Below are 20,505 nucleotides of genomic sequence, written 5' to 3' on the forward strand. Positions count from 1 at the left end.
CTGAGTTCCAAGCACAGCTTGTCTCCTGGTAATTCTGGGTCCTAATAGGCAGCCTGTGACTGGAGGGGAATGCACCACTCCCACCCAGGAGGGACACCACTCAGGTTTCCTGGTGGCCAAGGAGCCAGCAGTCACTGAATTCAGGCAGCCCAGGGCCCCTTTCTTGCTGGGCAGCAAGTAGTCAGCCTCCACACACTTACCCCTTCTCGACTGTATTTCTTTATCTCTTCACCCTTCAAGCCTTCTGGCCAGTGCAGACTGCAAAGGAGACATTCCATTCCAGGGACAAGGCACCCTTGAGTCCTACCCATGGATCCTCAGTGCCAATTCTGCCCTGGCTTCAAGCCAGAAGCTTGGGGCAGAGATTGGAGAGGAGTCCTCTAGAGGCCACAGCAGTGATAAGCACAGCAAGCAAATAGCTCGACCCTGGGGAAGGACACTCCTGGATGCACAAAGGGGTCGCACAAAGGGGTCTCAGTGGCCCCTCCTCCCAGACAGCTGTGAGCAGTGTCCCCCTCCCTCCAAGGAGATTTGCTCAGCCTGAGCTTAGATCTCTCAGAGATGCTTAGGAGCCATCCACCCCTGGGTGTCAAACACCCTTTCCTATTTCTGTGGCCAAGAGGTAAGCAGAGAAGCAGACCCAAGAATCAATGAGCAGTAGGCACAGGGATGAGGATCAGTTTGGGGAGTGGGTGATATGGAGGTGTCAGACTCACAGCTCCGGGGCCTGCCCATGGGCCATGATCCCCGGCAGAACGGCCTCCTAGCAGCCTCCTCCTGGTGGCCTGGAGCTCTGCGGTGAGGAGTTCCGCAGACTCACCTGACCTGAAGGAGGCTACCAGGCTGCGAGAAATGGGGTGGTGCTGAAATGCAAACCTTTGTCCTAGCCAAATTGGCCTGAGGACAGGTGGGCAGGGGAGGAGGCTGGTAACCTGAGCTGCCTAGACTCTGCTAGGTCCCAGTGCACTGGGTCAGGCCTGGGAGTGGGAGGAAGAGGCCCTAGGCAGCCTATGCTAGACCTAACATCTTAACAGTCCCATTTCTAACAGGTCACCTCCTGAGGACTTCCCACCCCCAATCCACATGCTTGTCTGCCTTGGGGAAGGGGGCTCACCTGGAGTCCGGGGTTGTCTGAACTCTGACTAGTTTCTCTGTGCAGAACAGGGGGCTCTTCAGAGAAGTCATCTTCCTATGCATCTGTTGGTTGCTAGGAAGAAACAGGCCCACATCAGGAAGGGAGTTTTCATGGGGACACCTTTCCCTACTAGCTCCACCATACCCAGGGCAGCCTGCCCGCCACCCAAGACTGGCCCTGCTATTTGGGGTGAGGTTGAAGACATTGCAGTCCGGAGACAGCAGCTCAGGCAGAGGGTCTGCGCAGCTGACTAGGTGGGAGTCTTACTAGTTGTCTTCTCTAGAAGCCTGAAGGTCAGCTTATTACTGGGCCGGAAGAAAATCAATCTACGTCATCCGAGCACCAGGCAGTTAGGCCTCTGGCCCCAACCTTAAGAAGGCACACTGGGAGGATGGAGTCTGAGATTTAATCAAGGCTGAAAGCAAGTTTCTGAGGGACCCAAGCAGCATTATCCTAAACCAGGGGTGGGAAACATATAAGGCCCTCAAAATAATTTGGTCTGGCCCCGCCAAGGCATTAGGGGTGAGTTAATTAAATGTTTGACCAAATATAGCAGGCTAATTTTTAAGTTGATAATTTTGTATGGCCCTCGAATGATGTTATAAATATCCAAATGGCCCTTGGCAGAAAAAAAGGTTCCCCAACCCTGCTCTAAACCTCTGGGTTCATAGAAAGGACGCCAAACACAGGAGGCCTTATCAAAGCTGAGGAGCTGATGCAGCGGATGGTGTGAGAGTGGACTCCAGTCAACCCTCAGGTTAAGTGTGAGCTGGGAAGGGAGGGGCTGCCTCACACCAGTAAGCCACCATTGGTTTTCTTTGAACAATCTGGGTAGCTCAGCCTGAAAACCAAACCATCTCCAGAGAGGCCTGACTGGCATGGCTCAGTGGTTGAGCGGCATGGTTTGATTCCCGGTCTGGAGTTGCAGCTCAATCCCTAGTGTGAGGCATGCAGGAGGCAGCTGATCAATGACTCTCCCATCATTGATACTTCCATATCTCTCTCCCTCTCCCACTCTCTCTTAAATGCCCAGAGAGAAGGCCCTGGAAGGAGGAGACACCCTCTTCCTGGGCAGAGAGGGCTAGTCCTTCAGTGGCCTTTGAGTTCATGCCTCCACTAAGTGGCTCCAAACAATAAGGTTCCCTGCTTTCTGCCCCTCCAGGGAAGACAGGCTTGAAATCAATAACGGCTGAGCAGTCAAACTAGCCCCCAGACGGGTGGGCCCAGGGGCTGATGGGAAGAGAGCGTGGCCAAGAAGCAGAGCCAAGGCAAGACATGCAGTGGTGGGAATAGCTAACAAAGTCCTGTGCTATAGTCTCTCAGCAGATAAGGACCTAGAACCTGCACTTCCCAGCACTCAGTTGCTCTCAGCTCTGTGACACAGGCAAGTCAAAGTTCTCTCCCTCAAGGACAGAGTTACAGCCCAGTGTTGTCCTGTACACCAAAAGGGTGTGGGTTGGATCCCCAGTTGGGGTGCGTGTGGGAGGCAAAACCATCGATATTTCTCTCTCCCTCTCCTTTCCTCTCTCTCTAAAATAAATAAGAACATATCATTGGGCGAGGATTTAAAACAACAACAACAGAGTTACAGACTCAGCAGAGATCTGCCAGGACCCTCTGAGATTATTTGCTGGTAGTCTGACCCCTTCCACCACGCCATTGTACAGATTAGGAAATGGAGACCTTGCAGGGGACGGGCTGCATCCAGTGTCACAACCATCTGACCTGATGACCTTACCTACAAAATCAGCCCAGTCACAGCTGTAACCTGGTGACCCGCCCTCAGTCTTATGGAGAGTTTTCATATAGACATCAACATGTATTTCCTGAATCTTGCAAAGTGACAGATTGTACTAGTGACTTGACCCTTTGACTCCCAAAGTTAATTTTGGAATTTATTTGGTTCCATCATTTTACATTTCATGGAGGTTTTTTCCTTCCTTGGTTTTTTATTAATGCTCATTAGAGAGAGTATATAAATATAAAATATAGAAATATGATCACCAAAATCACCCATAAGAAAAATATTCTCCCAAATCACTTCAAAATACATTTATACATAAATACATAATTTATGTGAGTGGGATTATATGTCATATAATTTGTACACCCTATTTTTTGTTGTTGTTGGTAATCCTCACCTGAGGACATTTTTCCATTGATTTTCAGCCAGAGTGGAAGAGAGAGGGAGAGACACAGAGAGAGAACCATCGATGTGAGAGGGACACATCAACCGGTTGCCTCCTGCACACACCCTGACCAGGGTCGGGGATCTAACCTGCAACCAAGATACATGCCCTTGACCAGAATCGAACCCAGGACCCTTCAGTCTGCAGGATGATGCTCTATCCACTGAGCCAAATTGGCTAGGGCTGTACACCCTATTTTTGATGCTTAACATGATTTCATGAGAAATTCCCCATGTCACTGTCCATTCCTAAGATAGATTCTCAGAAGTGAAATTAATGGATTGAGAATGAACATTTATCAGGCTCTTTAGACCCACTTTCAAAATGCTTTCCTGATGCTATACCAATTGACATGGCCTCAGCACTATATTAGGGTGCCATGTCCTTATATCCAAGCCCTACATTGGATATTATCTTTTTCTCATTTTTTGCAAACTTGATAGATGAGAATATATTGTTTCATTTCTATTTCTACCTACTGGTAGGTTGAACATTTTACCCCCAAATACTTATTAACCATTGAAATGTGAATTGTCTATAAGGATCTTCATGTTTTTCTTATTGATTTGTATAAATTCTTTTTTTTTCCAATCCTCACTTGAGGATATGTTTATTGATTTTAGAGAAAGGAAGGGAAAGAGAGAGGAAGGGGGATGAGAGAGAAAGAGAGACATCGATGTGAGAGAGAAATAATGATATAAAATATAGAAATATATAAAGAAGGAACCCAAGGATTGGTTGTCTCTCGTATGCACCCAACCAGGGACCTAACCCACAACCTAGGTATGTGCCCTGACCAGGAATCGAACCCATGACCCTTTGGTGTATGGGACGATGCTCCAACTAACTGAACCACACCAGCCAAGGCGATTTATATAAATTCTTTTTTTTAATTAAATCTTTATTGTTCAGATTACATTTGTTCCTCTTCCCCCCCCCCATAACTCCCCTCCTTCCAGTTCCCGCCCCACCCTCCGCCCTCACTCCCCACCCACTGTCCTCATCCATAGGTGTACGATTTTTGTCCAGTCTCTTCCCACATCTCCCATTCCCCTTTCCCCCCCAAGAATAGTCAGTCCATTCCCTTTCTATGTCCCTGGTTCATTATAATCACCAGTTCATTCTGTACATCAGATTATTTATTCACTTGATTCTTAGATTCACTTGTTGATAGATGCATGTTTGTTGTTCACAATTTGTATCTTTACCTTTTTCTTCTTCCTCTTCTTAAAGGATACCTTTCAGCATTTCGTATAATACTGGTTTAGTGGTGATGAACTCCTTTAGCTTTTCCTTATCTGTGAAGCTCTTTATCTGACCTTCAATTCTGAATGATAGCTTTGCTGGATAAAGTAATCTTGGTTGTAGGTTCTTGGTATTCATCACTTTGAATATTTCTTGCCATTCCCTTCTGGCCTGCAAAGTTTCTGTTGAGAAATCAGCTGACAGTCGTATGGGTATTCCCTTCTAGGTAATTGAGTCTCTTTCTCTTGCTGCTTTTAAGATTCTCTCTTTGTCTTTTGCTCTTGGCATTTTAATTATGATGTGTCTTGGTGTGGTCCTCTTTGGATTCCTTTTGTTTGGGGTTCTCTACGCTTCTTGGACCTGTAAGTCCATTTCTTTCACCAGGTGGGGGAAGTTTTCTGCCATTATTTCTTCAAATAGGTTTTCAATATCTTGCTGTCTCTCATCTTCTGGCACTCCTATAATTCTGATATTAGTGCGCTTGAAGCTGTCCCAGAGGCTCCTTACACTATCTTCACACTTTCGGATTCTTTTTTCATTTTGCTTTTCCAGTTGGGTGTTTTTTGCTTCTTCGCATTTCAAATCTTTGGCTTGATTCTTGTGCTCCTCTGGTCTGCTATTGGGTATAATATTCTTTATTTCAGTCCGTGTATGCTTAATTTCTAGTTTCTTTATCATAGCATCAAGGGTCTCATTAGTTTTCGTGAGGCTCTCCTCAAGTTTATTGCAAGCCCTCAAAATTGCGTTTTTTAGCTCTATATCCTCCATTTCTGTCATGTTTTTTTGTCTCCGCATTTTTTATGCTTTCTTGGTGCACCCCCTTGTGGTCTTTGTGCGCAGTCTTGTTCTAGTTAAGCCTTGATTATTGTAGTTAATACTAGAGGGATTTGACCACCAGGCCAACTGGCTGTGGGAATCAGCTGTGGGAAAACTTCTGTCCTCTGGGGAGGTGCTAATCTAGCCTTTGCCTGAGGGGATCCGGCAAATGGCTCTGCGCAGGGCTTGGGCGGGGCGGGTCCCAAGGGATCAACAGGGCGGGCGGAGGGAGCAGTTATGGCTGCTCTCAGTCCGTCCCCAGGGGCTCTGCCTCTCTGTCCCAGCAACCGCTGCAAACCTCGGAGGGACCGTAGCCAGACAGTCCTGCTTCTCCCGTTTGAGTCTGGGAGCTCAGAGCTGAGACTTCCTCCTGATTGAAAACGACAACCGCGCCCTCAGCCACCAGCCCGCTTTGCGCGCGCACCTCCGTACCTTTAAATTTTCCCCACTGGGCCTCCTCTGAGCCTCGGAATGCTGTTGTCTTTCCTTCTAGTTGAAGAGTCTCTCCTCAGCCAGCCTTCCTATGGTTCTGGGTGATGTCCGTTCCGTCTTTTAGTTGTATTTTTGAAGTGGTTGTTTGCGGCAGCAGTCTCCGGTGTTTACCTATGCCGCCATCTTGGTCGGAATCGATTTATATAAATTCTTTATTGAGAATATTAACCCTTGGTTTATCATTTTTGCAAAACATGTCATTTGCCTTTTAGTTTTGTCTGGTATTATTGCTATAATTATGTTTAATTTTTGTGTGGTAGATTCCATCTATCTCTTTCTAAATTTGTTTTAATTAATTGATTTTAGAGGAAGGGAGAGAAACATTGATTTGTTGTTCCACTTATTTATGTATTCATTGGTTGATTATTGTATGTGCCCTGACTGGGATTGAACCCACAACCTTGGGGTATCAGGACAACGCTCTAACCAACTAAGTTTCCCTGCCAGGGCCTCCATGTATCTCTTTCATCTCTGTTCCTTACTTGGTTTGAGTGCTTTGATAGGAGATCCTTGAAGACAAACCACTGAGCCCTTAGAGAGCGTGAGCTCTGCAGCCCATGAGCCCTCTGGGCCTCCAGGGACGAGAAGGGCAAGCTCCACTCCAAGGAACAACCCTCCAGCCTGGAGACCAGGGGATAAAGAAGGAGCCCAAGGAGAAGGAGAGGGAGCTTGGCCCATGGTTTCAGAGGCAAAAAAAAAAAAATGTCACTCAAGCACTAAAGAGTGTGATTTGAGTTGTCAGGGCTGCAGGAGCTCAAAGGACACTTAGATCCCTGTTGAGTGACGGAGTTACAGAAGGGCTCCTAGAGAAAAGGAAGCTGGACCTTACCGGTGGGGTAAGACTATCGCCTTGCATATGGATTCCATAATCTAACTATGCATGGATGATGATGCCTTTGCATGGGTTCCAAACCACTCACCTTAGGTTTAAATGTGACTGTCTTGGGGAGGGGAGGCTTCCCTCGGTCCTCCCCAGCCTCGGAAGGAGCCCTGCTGGGGCACCCGCAGCACCCTGATTACACCTGTCCTGTTACTGGTGTGCGTCACTGTCCATCTCCAGCGGCTTCAGGACCTCAGGGACTCTGCCTCCAAAACACTGAACTGCCTAAGCCTGAACACCAGCGTGCAGCAGACACTCATGCCATGTTTGAGGAATGGCTGGGAGAAGACAGTGTAGGCAAAGTAAAGAGCAGGGGCTGGAGGACTAAGGCCATGAGAATAACAAAAGAAGGCTGTGCACATTCCCACTGCACCTCCGTGAAGAAAATCAGAGTAATAAATAGTGTCACTTGGGAAGACATGACTTCCAAATATCTTTAAACTAAAAGCAACCCCTTTACTTGTTATCCGTAGAATGGTTACAAGACATTTCTTCATGTTCATTCATGAGCCAGCCCTCCTGCCTGTCCTGATAAGGCTGTTGATAAAGAGACTCTGATATGGCTGAAATGTACTGCTTTCAAAATTATCTTTTTTAAAAAATATATTTTATTGGTTTTGTTTGTTTGTTTGTTTTTTACAGAGCGGAAGGGAGAAGGATAGAGAGTTAGAAACATCAATGAGAGAGAAACATCGATCAGCTGCCTCCTGCACACCCGCTACTGGGATGTGCCTGCACCAAGGTACATGCCCTTGACTGGAATCAAACCTGGGACCCTTCAGTCCGCAGGCCAATGCTCTATTCACTAAGCTAAACCGGTCAGGGCTCAAAAAATATCTTTAACTCAAACTTTCTACTAAGTAGTCTTCACTCCTACAGTGTTTGTTTTTTTGTTTGTTTAGATAAGTGAAAATAAAGAAAGGAGAGTAAGGCCAGATGAGATTTGGGGCTGAGTGGTCACCTAGCATTCGCCGGCAGAACCAGGCAGGTTGGGTTGAGGCGGGGGTAGAGGGGGGAAGCAAAGAGGCTTCAAGAGCAGGGAGGTGGGGGTGGGGAACTACCTTGGTCCCCTCACCCTGCGGCAGCCCCTGTCCGTTCCCCCATAGATTTCCTCAAGCAAGTTTCTCTTACTCTGTGGTCTATGAATTACACCTTCATCCCCATCTCATCTCCATGCGCAAACTGTTGAGTTAATAATATCAGAAATTTTTCAAGGAGGTAAAGGAACTGTACTTGGAAAATTTTAAGATAACTAAAAAAATTGAATAAGATACAAATAAATGAAAGCATATACTGTGTTCATGGACAGGAAGAATTAACATCATGAAAATGTCCATACTACCCAAAGTAATCTATAGATTCAACCCAATTCCCATCAAAATACTAAAGGCATATTTCCTAGAACTAGAACAAGTAATCCAAAACTTTATATGGAACCACAAAAGACCAAATAGCCTCAGCAATCTTGAAAAAGAAGAACAGGTATTATGCTACCTGATATCAAGGCTACAGTAATCAAAACAGCATGGTATTGACATAAAAACAGATAAACTTTGTAATACTTTAAGCAATAAAACAAAATTTAAACAAACAAACAAACAAACAAAAAACAGATATATAGATCAGTGGAACAGAACTGGGAGCCCAGAAATAAACCCACACTTACATGGTCAATTAATATTTGACAAAGGAGGCAAAAACAATGGGGTGAAGACAGTCCGTAAAGACAATCTATTCAATAAATGGTATTGGGAAAGTTGGACAGATACATGCAAAAAAAAAAAAAAGAAACAAAGAAAGAAAGAAAGAAACTAGACCACCTTCTTACACCATATACAAGAAACAGCTTTAAAATGGATTAAAGAGTTGCCTTAACCGGTTTGGTTCAGTGGATAGAGCATCGGCCTGTGGACTGAAAGGTCCCGGGTTCGATTCCGATCAAGGGCATGTACCTTGGTTGCAGGCACATCCCCAGTGTGTGTAGGAGGCAGCTGATCGATGTTTCTCTCTCATCGATGTTTCTTACTCTCTATCCCTCTCCCTTCCTCTCTGTAAAAAACCAATAAAATAACTAACTAACTAACTAAATAAATAAATAAATAAATAAATAAATAAATAAAATAAAAAGATAAAAATATGTGTAAAACACAAAAGCATTTCCTTTAAAAAAATGGATTAAAGACTTGAATGTTAGGCTCAAAACCATAAAATTCCTAGAAGAAAACATAGACAGTAAAATCTCTGACATTTCTCTTAGCAATTTTTTTTTTCTGATTTTATCTCCTGTGGCAAGGGACACAAAAGAAAAAATAAACAAATGGGACTACATTAAACTAAAAAGATTTTGCACAGCAAAGGAAACCATCAACAAAACCAAAAGACAACCTACCGAATGGGAGAAGATATTCACCAATGATATCCTATATAATAAAAGGCTAATATGCAAATTGTCCCCTTTCCTGGGATTTCAACCAGGGGGCGGGGACCCTGATCAGGGTGGGGCCGGCCTGCCAACTGCCCTTGGCCCCTCCCCCCACCGGCCCAGCCCAATTGCCCCATTCAGGGCGGGCCAGTTGGACCCCACCTGTGCATGAATTCGTGCATCGGGCCTCTAGTATCTTATAAGGTATTAATACACAATTTTTTTTAAAAAACTCATACTACTCAAAGCAAACAATCCAATTAAAAAATGGGCAGAGGACCTGAATAGACAATTCTCCAAAGAGGACATGCAGATGGCCAATAGACATATGAAAAGATGCTCAATGTCACTAATCATCAGAGAAATACAAATTAAAACCACAATGAGATATTACCTCATACCTGTCAGAGTGACTACCATCAATAAATCAACAAACAACAAGTATTGGCGAGGATATGGAGAAAAGGGAACCCTCATGCACTGTTGGTGGGAATGCAGATTGGTGTAGCCACTATAGAAAACAGTTTTGAGGGTCCTCAAAAAATTAAAAGTGGAACTGCTTTTGACCTAGCAATTCCACTTTTGGGAATATGTCCAAAGAAACCCCAAACACTAATTCACCCCTATTTTCATAGCAGCAATTATTTATAATAGCCAAGATTGGAAGTCACCCAAGTGCCCATCAATAGACAATTGGACAAGGAAGAGATAATATATATATATAATGGAATATTACTCAGCCATAAAAAAGAATGAAATCTTACTATTTTTGACAGCATGGATAGCCCTAGAGGGTATTATGCTTGGTGAAATAAGTCAGTCAGAGAAAGACAAATACCCTACGATTTCACTTATATGTGGAATCTAAAGAACAAAATAAATGAACAAACAAAATGGAAACAGATTCATAGACACAGAGAGCAGACTGTTGGTTGCCAGAGGTGAGTGGGACTGGAGGACTGGGTAAAAAAGGTAGAGGGATTAAGAAGTACAAATTGGCAGTTACAGAATAATCATGGGGATGTAAAGTATAGCATAAAGAATATAGTTAATAATACTGTATTAAGTGTGTATGGTGCCAGGTGGGTACTGGAAATATCAGGGGGAACACTCTGTAAAGTATATGATTATCTAGCCACTATGTATATACCTAAAACCAATACAAAATAATATTGAAATAAACTTTAATTGGGAAAAAATAATCAGCCCGGCCAGTGTGGCTCAGTGGTTGAGCATTGACCTATGAATCAAGAGGTCATGGTTCAATTCCTGGTCAGGGCACATGCCTGGTTGCAGGCTCAATCCCAGTAGGGGACATGCAAGAGGCAGCTGATCAATGATTCTCATCATTGATGTTTCTCTCTCCCTCTCCTTCCTCTCTGAAATCAATAAAAATAGATTTTTTAAAAAAAATCAGGGTTTCTCCAATTCATATATATTTTTTCAATGAAAGCCACACACAAAAATAGCAATATTGTCATGAGGGGGATAGAGCAGGGGAGGCCCAGTATTTTGGACGTTAAAAGGGTAGAAAAGGTTGGAAAAGTCCTCAAATTAGGCCCTTTCACCCTGCTAAGCCCGGTCTGAAGGCAGGATGCCTATCCAGAGGACACAGTGGATGCCTGGTCTGCCCTGGCCCAGCACTACCAGGCATTCAATCCATGTGATCAAAGAGGGAACTCGGGTGGGAGATAGACAACATATAGAAAAGGATAAAGTGACCCAGACAGGCTGGGCTGAGTTATTTGGGGAAATCACAAGCTGGGCCCCTGCTGTGCCCACTGTACTGTTCCCCTGGCTGCACTCCCCTGGGCTGAGGCACTCCTCCAGCTTGCCCAGCCCCCTTCTCCCACCCAACCTTCCCAATCAGGGCCGACCTCCCTCCAGTGCTCCTCCACACCTCTGGCAGAAGCAGTGCCATGGCTGATGCAAAGCAGAAAGCTTGGCTAGGCCTGGCAGCCTGCGCCAGCTGGGCCTTCGTGGTCACAGGCAGGTCCTCTTTGCTGTCTCCTGCTCCAGGGAGACACCCACACTCTCCCCAGGACTTCCCATGGACAGCTGAGACGCTAGAGCATCCTGCGGATCCTGCCAGCTCTTCTCAAAGCCAGGTCCAGGCACAGCTCCACCCTCCCCAACCGGGACCTGGGACCCAGGGAGCTCCTCTTCCAGACAAAAAAACACATCTTAGCAGCAGGCAGCTGACAGTACAAACCCAGAGACCACGTAATAGACAACTGGGACAGGAAGCTGAGTGGACATCTGTTCTGGAAGGAATGTTGGCCACTGGGGCTCCTTCGCTTCTTGGGGACTTTCTTTGAACGGAATCATATCCTATGTGCTCTTTTATGTGGCTCCTTTTAATGGCAATGCATGTGTGAGATTCACCCAGTGTGACATGTAGTTGTAAACTGCATTTTCACTAGTGTTTAGAATTCCATTCTATGGACATACTATAATTGATTTATTCATTTTACTGCTGATAGGCATCTGGGCAGTTTCCTGTTTCAGAAGTGCTTCTATGAACATTCTAGTACCTGTCTTGTGGACACAGTATTCATTTTTATGGGTAAACACTTGGGATTGGAATTGCTGGGTCATAAGGAAGGCGTATGTTCAGCTTCAGACTTTTAAAGGCTCTCGGGTGATTTTCAAACCCCCCTCCCCCCCAGCATTATGAAACCACTGGATGAACCCTGCCTGACCCGTCCTTTCTTTGTGCTTTTTGGCCTCCGGGGCCAATCCTCCTATCTGGGCTCTGGATCCAGGGCCCTAGAGTTCCAGGAACATCCTTGGCAAGATAGGAATCACATTGTTAATGGAGATTTCCTTCATCTGTTAAGGTCACAGAGCCCATTTACTAAGTTGTGCCAAGGAAGTAAGAAGACCAGCAGCTTTCCTGTGTGGCCAAGGCCAGCTCTGAGCCACACTATGCCCTTCCTGAGGGGCCACAGTCCCGACACACAGCCCAGACTGCTGCCAAAGGGAAACTGGAATCCTGGGGACAGAGTCAGGCTCATCACCTGGTCACTGAACCTTGAAGGTAAAGGTCATCTCCTTCTTTTGCAAAAAATAATCCTGATATTTCTTACACAGGAGCTGCACTTACACACTGGCACAGAAGCTGCACCTTGCTTTTTATTTTCTAAGCGGATAGTCCATATCTATGGGACAACTACTTGGCCCTTTCTGCTGACTAGAAAAGGAGGAAATTTCATAATTGAATTCCATACTAAGTGGAAGGGGTGAGGATCAGGGAGTTTGGGGCTACATGCTCGGTCCCGATCTAGCTGTCTTACTCAGAATGCTGGCAAAGGACTCAGGGATGGGAGGTGCTCAGCATAGTCACAGACATACTTCTCAGGAGCTGGTCCAAGAATACCTAGGCCAGGAAGGTGCCTGGTTTCTCTTTACTACCCGTGGCACTTTGAAATGAGGGAGATGTAGAGTGCCAGAGGCCCTCCTTCCTAAGACATCATGGTTTGTACCGAAGGACCCTGGCCACAGCCAACAGAGCCACAGGTATGCTCCAGGCCCAAGCAAAGCCATCGGAAGCTGACCAACAGCCTCTGTAGAGGGAAGAGATGAGCAGGCCCATCAGATTCCATTTCTAATGAGTCCTAACTGGGAAATATGAGATGTAGAGCTGTGTAGCCAGAAGCAGTGAACAGGCATGCTGGAGCAGAATCTCTGGGTCAGGGTCTAGAGCGTGGGAAATGGGAGCAGAGAGGAGCAGGGGGCCGTGGGCCAAGCCCCCAGACTAGGGACAGCAAAGACAGTTCACTCCCTGTGGCTGCCCAATGACCTTAAATTCTGCTTCCAGTGCCCTAGCACTTACAGCCAGACAAGGAAACCCCACACCTGGTTTGCCCAAAGATGACAAACCAAGGCACCCATGTGATGTCTTTTAGGCAGGGTGGAGAACAGAGGCTCAGCTGGGTTCAATGACTTGCCCACACACAGTCATTGGCAGGGCCAGGACTCCATGGAGGTGTGTCTGACATCCAAGCTTGGGTCATACCACACCCCCCACAAGGCTTCAGGGCCAGGAAGGGGAGCGGACTCTCCTTGGATGCTCAAACTAAGTCAAGACCTCTGAGCCCAGGGAGCCACTGGGAGAAGGGAGGCGACTAGATCTGGCTCCTGATCTCCTCTCATCCTCATTCTGCTCTAGTTCTACAAGGGAAATGGCATCATCCCCATTATACAAATGAGGAAACTGAGGCCCAGAGAGGTAAAGCATCTTGCTCCTGACTACATAACTAGAAAGTAGTGGAGCTTAAATTCAAAGTCCAGTCTGACTGAAACTGTATACTCTTTCTAATGTGGCACAGGGCCATGAGGACTCGAGGGCCCTGGAATTCTGCCCTCTCTTACAGCTTTCCCTGCCGGCAGGGCCAGGCCCAGCTCTCCCCAAAGGCCCCAGTAGAGGAGGATTGGGGGAGACAGAAGGAGGTTTCTTGGGCTGAGATGAATATGCAGGTGCCCTCTGGGGAGTAGGATTGCCTAAATCAGACCCCCTCTCCCAAGTTTTTATCTTCTTTACTCAAAGAGCCAAACAAACTGGAAGGTCTAGTTGTTCAGGAGCAGATGTGGGCTGGCCCAGCTCTCTCTGTGGGTGGCTGGATCCATCCAGAACAAGAACCCCTTTGAGCTCTGGTGCTAACAAGAACTCCTTCTACCTACAGGGATCTCAGAAACCCTAGGTTCTCCCATCCAGTGAAGCAGGCACGGCCAAGAGCAAGGCTGGCCCCATCTCCCACTCTCAGCAGCCAAAACATGCCCACTGCCCAGAGCTCCCAGTGGATCCCAGAGCTGCTCAGCCAAGCCCCTTCGCGGCTTGGCTGACTGGACCAGCCCTGGTTAAAGGGCCCTAATTCCCATTTCCCCTGCTTCCTGACCTTCCACCCAGGCCTGGCTCTCTCAGCACACCAAAAAGGCCCAGTCCTCATGTAGACAGAATTCAGGAGCAAATGCTCTGGCGTAGGCTTCCTATGTACTAGGGAAGTGTGCTAACGAGGTGCCCCTCCCAGCTCTGCCTGGGCCCTGCTTTGCTAACCTGATCCTGCCCAAGATGGAATCCCTCTTGTTCTCATCCCCCAGTACCTCTCCTCCCTGAAGCCTGGCTGGCCTGTACCTGCGGGAAAGTAGACTCTCCCTGCCAGTGTCTATACCAGTGATGGTGAACCTATGACACGCGTGTCAGAGGTGACACGCGAACTCATTTTTTTGGTTGATTTTTCTTTGTTAAATGGCATTTAAATATATAAAATAAATATCAAAAATATAAGTCTTTGTTTTACTATGGTTGCAAATATCAAAAAATTTCTATATGTGACACGGCACCAGAGTTAAGTTAGGGTTTTTCAAAATGCTGACATGCCGAGCTCAAAAGGTTCGCCATCACTGGTCTATACCCTGTACACTCAGGTATCTTCCTTTGCTGCATTGCCTGTTTATGTGGCTGTCTCCCACTAGACTCTGTATTCATCTCTTGCCCCCGGGCCTCACACAGCTTCAAGTGTACAGTAAGTGCTCAATAACGGTTCACTGAATAAACAAATGCCTCCTAATAAAAGGCTCCTCTGTGTTTGTTCAGTAGCAGTAGGGCTTTAGGACACAAACATGAGACCTGGAGTGAGAGCAACCCACTCAAGTTCACTTCTGGCTTTCCCTGCCCCTCTGGGTGGTCCCAGTCACCTCCCTCTGAGTTTGCTTCTCCTTGACCTACAGATCTTCAGGGCTGCTGTGAGGATCTGAGAGGTCATGGCCCAGTCCTAGGGAGGGGCCAGTTCTCACAGCCTTGCCCATTGAACCTCACTCCCCCTGCCAGACCACTGAGAGCCTAGTTGGCCCAAGTCCATCATGTCCCTTGAAGGGTGCCTAGAGGTGCAGCTCCCCAGGGGAAGCAGGGATGGAGGCACCACTAGGCCCTGTACTGCACCCACAAAGCTCCATATATGTCCTTCCCCTGGGACCCTAGCAAGAGAGAGCGGCTGGGAGCAGGGCCTTCTCTACATCTGGACTGCACCCAGTGACACTTCCCACCCATCTTGAGCCCAGAGACACTCTCCCTCAGCTCAGGCCCAGCCATGCTCAGGATGCCACCCTTCCTTCTCCCTCCGCCAGAGGGTTGACGCCAGCAATTGCTGGCCCCTTCCTGGCCAGAGCCCAAACGCCTGCAGAGTGAAAACAGTTACCAGGGAGACATATAGGATAAACAGCTGAAAGGCTGAAACCCAGGAGCTTTGCTTCTGGGAATATCCAGGATTTCCTAGGAAGCCCAGGCCACACCATGGAGCAGGCAACTGGTTCTGCAGAGAGAGACCTGCCTGTTCCTATAGCAGCTTCTGTTTGAGCTGGCACCCCTGGACCTGGTCACAGACCGCTTCTTCTTGGCAGGCCACTTGGGGCCTGGCCGTTTTCAGACAAGAAGCTGGTCATTCAGGTCTAAAAACAAACTTGCATTCATTAAGAAACAGAGCATGCCTGTACTCCAGTGGCCACCCTCTGCTGGGCTTGCTGGAAAGAAGACCCGCAGACAGCCTCAGCCGCTCAGACACCCCCGACTCCAGGCTGCCAGGAGGTGTGGCTACTCTTGGGACAAGTCAGCTCTGTCCATCCAGCGAACTCCACTCCAACCACCAAGCAACCTCAGAATCATTCTGACCTTGTGGACCCACCAGGCTCTTCTCAGTGATCAGGCAGATTGAAGGGGTCTCAGGGTCCTGAAGAGCCCAAGTGCTGCAGGAAGACAGGGAGGCAGGCCTGGAAGTACCTCACTGCTGACGGGCCTTGGGGAAGCCACTCACTCTTTCTGGGCCTGTTAGGCCTCTGCAACAAGGCAAGAAACTCTCAGCCCAGGAGGGAAAGCAAATGCCCGAGGGAAACACAAAGCAGAGCCCAGCACTGGGTGGACTACAAATGGCCACTGGCCCTCTGTGGTCAGAAGAACCCGTCGCAGGAGCGGCTGGCAGAGCACAGTCCTCCAACGGCTGCCAGCTTCTCCGCCTTCCTCCTATAAATACCAACTGAAGGCCTGCTGTTCTCTCAGCTCTATGTAAGCGTTGTGTATACTAAGAGGGGTAAGGCAAGCTACTATCCCCAAATGCCTGGTGGGAGAGGCAGGCATGACTAATATTTACCTAAATCAATACATAATTATAATTGTGAAATATATTCTATAAAGGAAAAGTGCAGTGTCCTAGGAAGATCTCTATCAGGGAGTCCCACCTCAGCCAGGCAGAGCTGGGAAGACGTCTCTGAAGCAGCAGCAGCATTTGAGCTGATAGTCAATGGGTGCTAATCAGGTGGTGTTGAAGGTGGTTGGAAGGAGTTGGAGAGGAGTCATTGTAGAGAGGTTATGAGGTTATGATGTACAAAGGTCCTGTGGCCAGAGGTGTGTGGCATTTATGAGGAACATAAACAGAGCCTTTGTGTCTGGAGGGTAGAAGTGAATAGTGAAGTGGTGAGCAATGAGTCTGGAGAGGTTGGCAGCGCTAAATCATGCAGGCCCTGTGGGCCCCAGTAAGATTTTCATCATTCTCTTGAAAGCAATGGGGAACCAATGAAGGGATTTAAATAGGAAAATACACTGTCAACTTTGTATGTTAAAGAGATCGCTCTGATACATAGATTTGCTTCAAAGTAATCCAGAGGAGGCTGGGCAAGGGGAGTAGAGGATGAATATTGATGAAATAGGAACAACTTTACATTTGTGGTTATTGCACCTGGGTGATGGCTTCATGGGCGTCCACCCTACTACTGTCTCCTTTTTTTTGTTTAACTTTTTACATGGAGACAGATCAGTTAAGAGGCTGTATTCCAGCAGAGAAATAATGTCTCGGACTTGGTGGCAGTGAAGATGGAGGGCCAGAGATAGATTCAAGATATATATTTCCAAATGGTGATCCCTGTTGGTGGCCTCTCCTATCAAAGCACTCAAACCAAGTAAGGAAGAGAGAGATGAAAGAAATATATGGAGGCCCTGGCGGGGAAACTTAGTTGGTGATCAATTAAATGTAGGGGATAAGGGAAAAATATAAAATGACTCTTAATTTCTGATTTAATCAAGTAGGATAGTACTTTTGCTGAGACAAAATAGAGGAAAATGTATTGGGAAAAGAAAGTCTTTGAAGGAAACAACCATGAGTTCAGTCTTGAACATGTGTGAGAAACATTTAAGTGGAGATGTCAGGCTATATATGGGTAAACCGCTCAGAAGAAAGGTCCAGCTGGAGGGAAAACTTTCTGAGTTACTGCCCCATGGTAGTACAGACTCTAGGAAGCTTCCCCAGGGAAAGTGGGTACATAAAGAAGAGACGCTATCAACAAGGGTGCCAAGACCAACTCAGTGAGGGAAAGAACAGTATTTTCAGAAAAATATGCTGGAACAGCCCTAGCCGGTTTGGCTCAGTGAATAGAGTGTCAGCCTGAGGACTGAAGGGTCCAAGGTTCAATTCCCAGTGATCAGGGCACATGCCCAGGTTTCAGGCTCAATCCCTAGTAGGGGGCATGTAGGAAACAGTCAATCAATAATTCTCATTATTGATGTTTCTCTCTCTCTCTTCCTCTTCCTTACTCTCTGAAATAAATAGAAATTTTTTTTTTTAAATGCTGGTACAACCGGATATGCACAGGCAAAATAACTAAGTTAGACCCCTATCTCACACCATATACAAAAATTACCTAAAAAAATATCAGAGTTAAAACTATTAAATCCTTAGAAAAAAAACACAGGTGTAAATCTTTGTGACTTTCGATTACACAATGGTCTCTTAAGATATGACACCAAAACCACAAGAAACAGAAGAAAAAATAGATAAATTAAATGTCATAAAAATTAGAAACTTTTGTGCTTTTACCATCAAGAAAGTGAAAAGAAAACCCACAGATGGGATAAAATAATTACAAATCATATCCTAATATATAAAAACCCAGGATCCATAACATCCAAAACGACCAAAGGCTCGACTGACCAGAAGTCAGTGCTGGGTTGCCACGGCCGCTGCTGCTGCGGGTGCCCCAACCCAGCACTGACTGCCGAGGGGGCTGCAGATCAGGCCCAGAGAAAGGCCTGGAGAGAAAACCAGGGTCTGGTCCATAGCCTCCTTGGCAGCAGTTGATCAGCACTTGCCTCTTTTTTCGCTCTGGGCCTGGCCAGCAGCTGGGCCTCTCTTTCTCTTGGGCCTCCTCTGGGCTGCTGATCAGCCCTGCCTCTCTGATCAGGCCCTTTGATAGGCCCGGAGATGCTGACTGGCATAGAAACCGACCAATCAGAACCTAATCTGGGTGAAGTGTGAGGAGCCAATGGCTGCCTAGAAGGCGGAGCTTTTGAGGCTGACTGGCATAGAAACCGACCAATCAGAACCTAATCTGGGTGAACTGAGAAGGCAGAACCTAAGGTGGGGGCTGAGGAGGGGTTTTAAGGGCAACAGCTGATTGGTGTAAGGTGTAAGAAAGTGGTTCAATTTTTTAATGCCCAGTTTGGTAGTATAGTGCATATGGCTGGCTATCAGTTCAGATGTAGAGATTATGTATTTTTGTCTGCCAAGATCATCTCCTCCTGATGAAAAAGGCTCCCCCCCCCCATTTAAGCAATCCTATCCTATATAATCTATCTATACTACTAAAAGGGTAATATGCTAATTAGACTGGGTCGACTGGCTATCTTCCGGATGTCCAACTTCCTTCCAGACAAAGCCATGGTGGTGGGGGCCGAGGCAGAGGCAGTTAGGGGTGATCAGGCCAGCAGGGGAGGGAAGTTGGGGGCAACCAGGCCGGCAGGAGAGGGCAGTTGGGGGCAAGATCAGGCCAGCAGGGGAGGGCAGTTAGGGGCGATCAGGTAGGCAGGCAGAGGCAGTTAGGGGTGATCAGGCCCAGATTTCAAGAGGGATGTCCGACCACCGGTTTAGGCCTGATCCCTATGGGGACATCCCCCAAGGGGTCCCCGATTGGAGAGGGTGCAGGCTGGGCTGAGGGAAACCCCCCCCCCAGCACAAATTTCATGCACCAGGCCACTAGTATATCATAAGAAACTGGTATCCAGAATATACAAAGAACTCTTATAACCTTGAAGATATTATACTAAGTGAAATAAGCCAGTCACAAAAAGACAAACACTGTATTATACCACTTCTCTGAAGAAATCTAGAGTAGTCAAATTCATAGAAACAGAAAGTAGAATGGTGGTTGCCAGGGGCCAGGGGAGGGGAACATGGAAAGTTATTTAGAGGATATAGAGTTTCAGTTTTGCAAGATAAAAAGTTCTGGTAATGGATTGCACAACAATATGAATATACTTGCTACTACTGAACTGTACCAATGAACTTAGAAATGGTTAAGATGGTAATTTTCATGTTATGTGCTTTTCTTTTTTTGTTTTTCATCAATTTTATTTATTTGTTTGTTTGTTTGTTTGTTTATTTATTTATTTAGATTGTTGACAGTATTACAGATGTCTCCCATTTCCCCCTGCCCCTCCCTAATTACTACCCCTCCATCTAACCCCTACTCACCCCCGCAGGTCTTCACCACCCTGTGTCCATGGGCTATGCATATCTATATAATAAAGAGGTAATATGCTAATTTGTCCATTATGGTGTCGCAGTCACAACCAGTCTGTGGGCAGGGCCAGGGGAAGGGACTTCTGCCCCCAGTGCTAACGTCACGCTGCCTGCGTGCGTCCCTGTTCAGCACTGGTATGATGCTGCAGGGGAGGGAGGGTCTGGGCTTGATGGGGGACCTAAGGCCGCGCCCCCCACCCCAGTTCTGGGCCAGGAGACCTCAGACTGCGCCCCCTGCCGCAACTCCAGGCTGGGAGACCTCAGACTGTGACCCCCGCCCGGCAGGGCTTGACGGGAGACCTCAGGCCATGCCCCCCACCCCGGCACCAGGCCAGGAGACCTCAGGCCATGGCCCCTGCCCACAGGGCTTGATGGGGTACCTCAGGCCACATCCCCCACCCAGTGGGTCTTGACAGGGGACCTCATGCCATGCCCTCGCCTGGTGGGGCTTGACGGGGGACCCCTGCCCCGGCTCCAGGCCGGGAGACCTCAGACTGCACCCCCCCCCCCCCCCCTCCAGGGGGGGTTGGGAAAACCTATTGGCTGTGTCCATCTCCCGGGGGGGGTTGTTGGGGGACCCTTAGAGATACCTCCCTCTCTCACACCAATGCTTGAAGAAATAAAGTAGATCACCCTACTCAAAGAGGCATAACGAGGAGAGTCCAGGCCTCGGCAGTGGACTACTCCAATGGGGGGGGGGGCTGGCGTTATCTTGGCTTCACTAAATTTTATGAACAACAAAAGAGGGGTGGAAAGTGACTTGA

The 20,505-nt window shown here is 47.3% G+C and overlaps 1 protein-coding gene across 1 annotated transcript in view; it reads right to left on the minus strand.

Moving 5' to 3' along the window:
- GRAMD2A (GRAM domain containing 2A) overlaps positions 1-20,505 on the minus strand; it is a 44,116-nt gene that overhangs the window by 5,042 nt on the left and 18,569 nt on the right. The window contains 2 exon segments of the mRNA XM_023753090.1: positions 201-258; positions 1,115-1,207. Of these exon segments, the coding sequence (XP_023608858.1) occupies positions 201-258; positions 1,115-1,207 (151 nt within the window).

The sequence above is a fragment of the Myotis lucifugus genome, unplaced genomic scaffold (genome assembly GCF_000147115.1).
Source record: "Myotis lucifugus unplaced genomic scaffold, Myoluc2.0 scaffold_41, whole genome shotgun sequence".
NCBI classification, from domain to species: Eukaryota; Metazoa; Chordata; class Mammalia; order Chiroptera; family Vespertilionidae; genus Myotis; species Myotis lucifugus.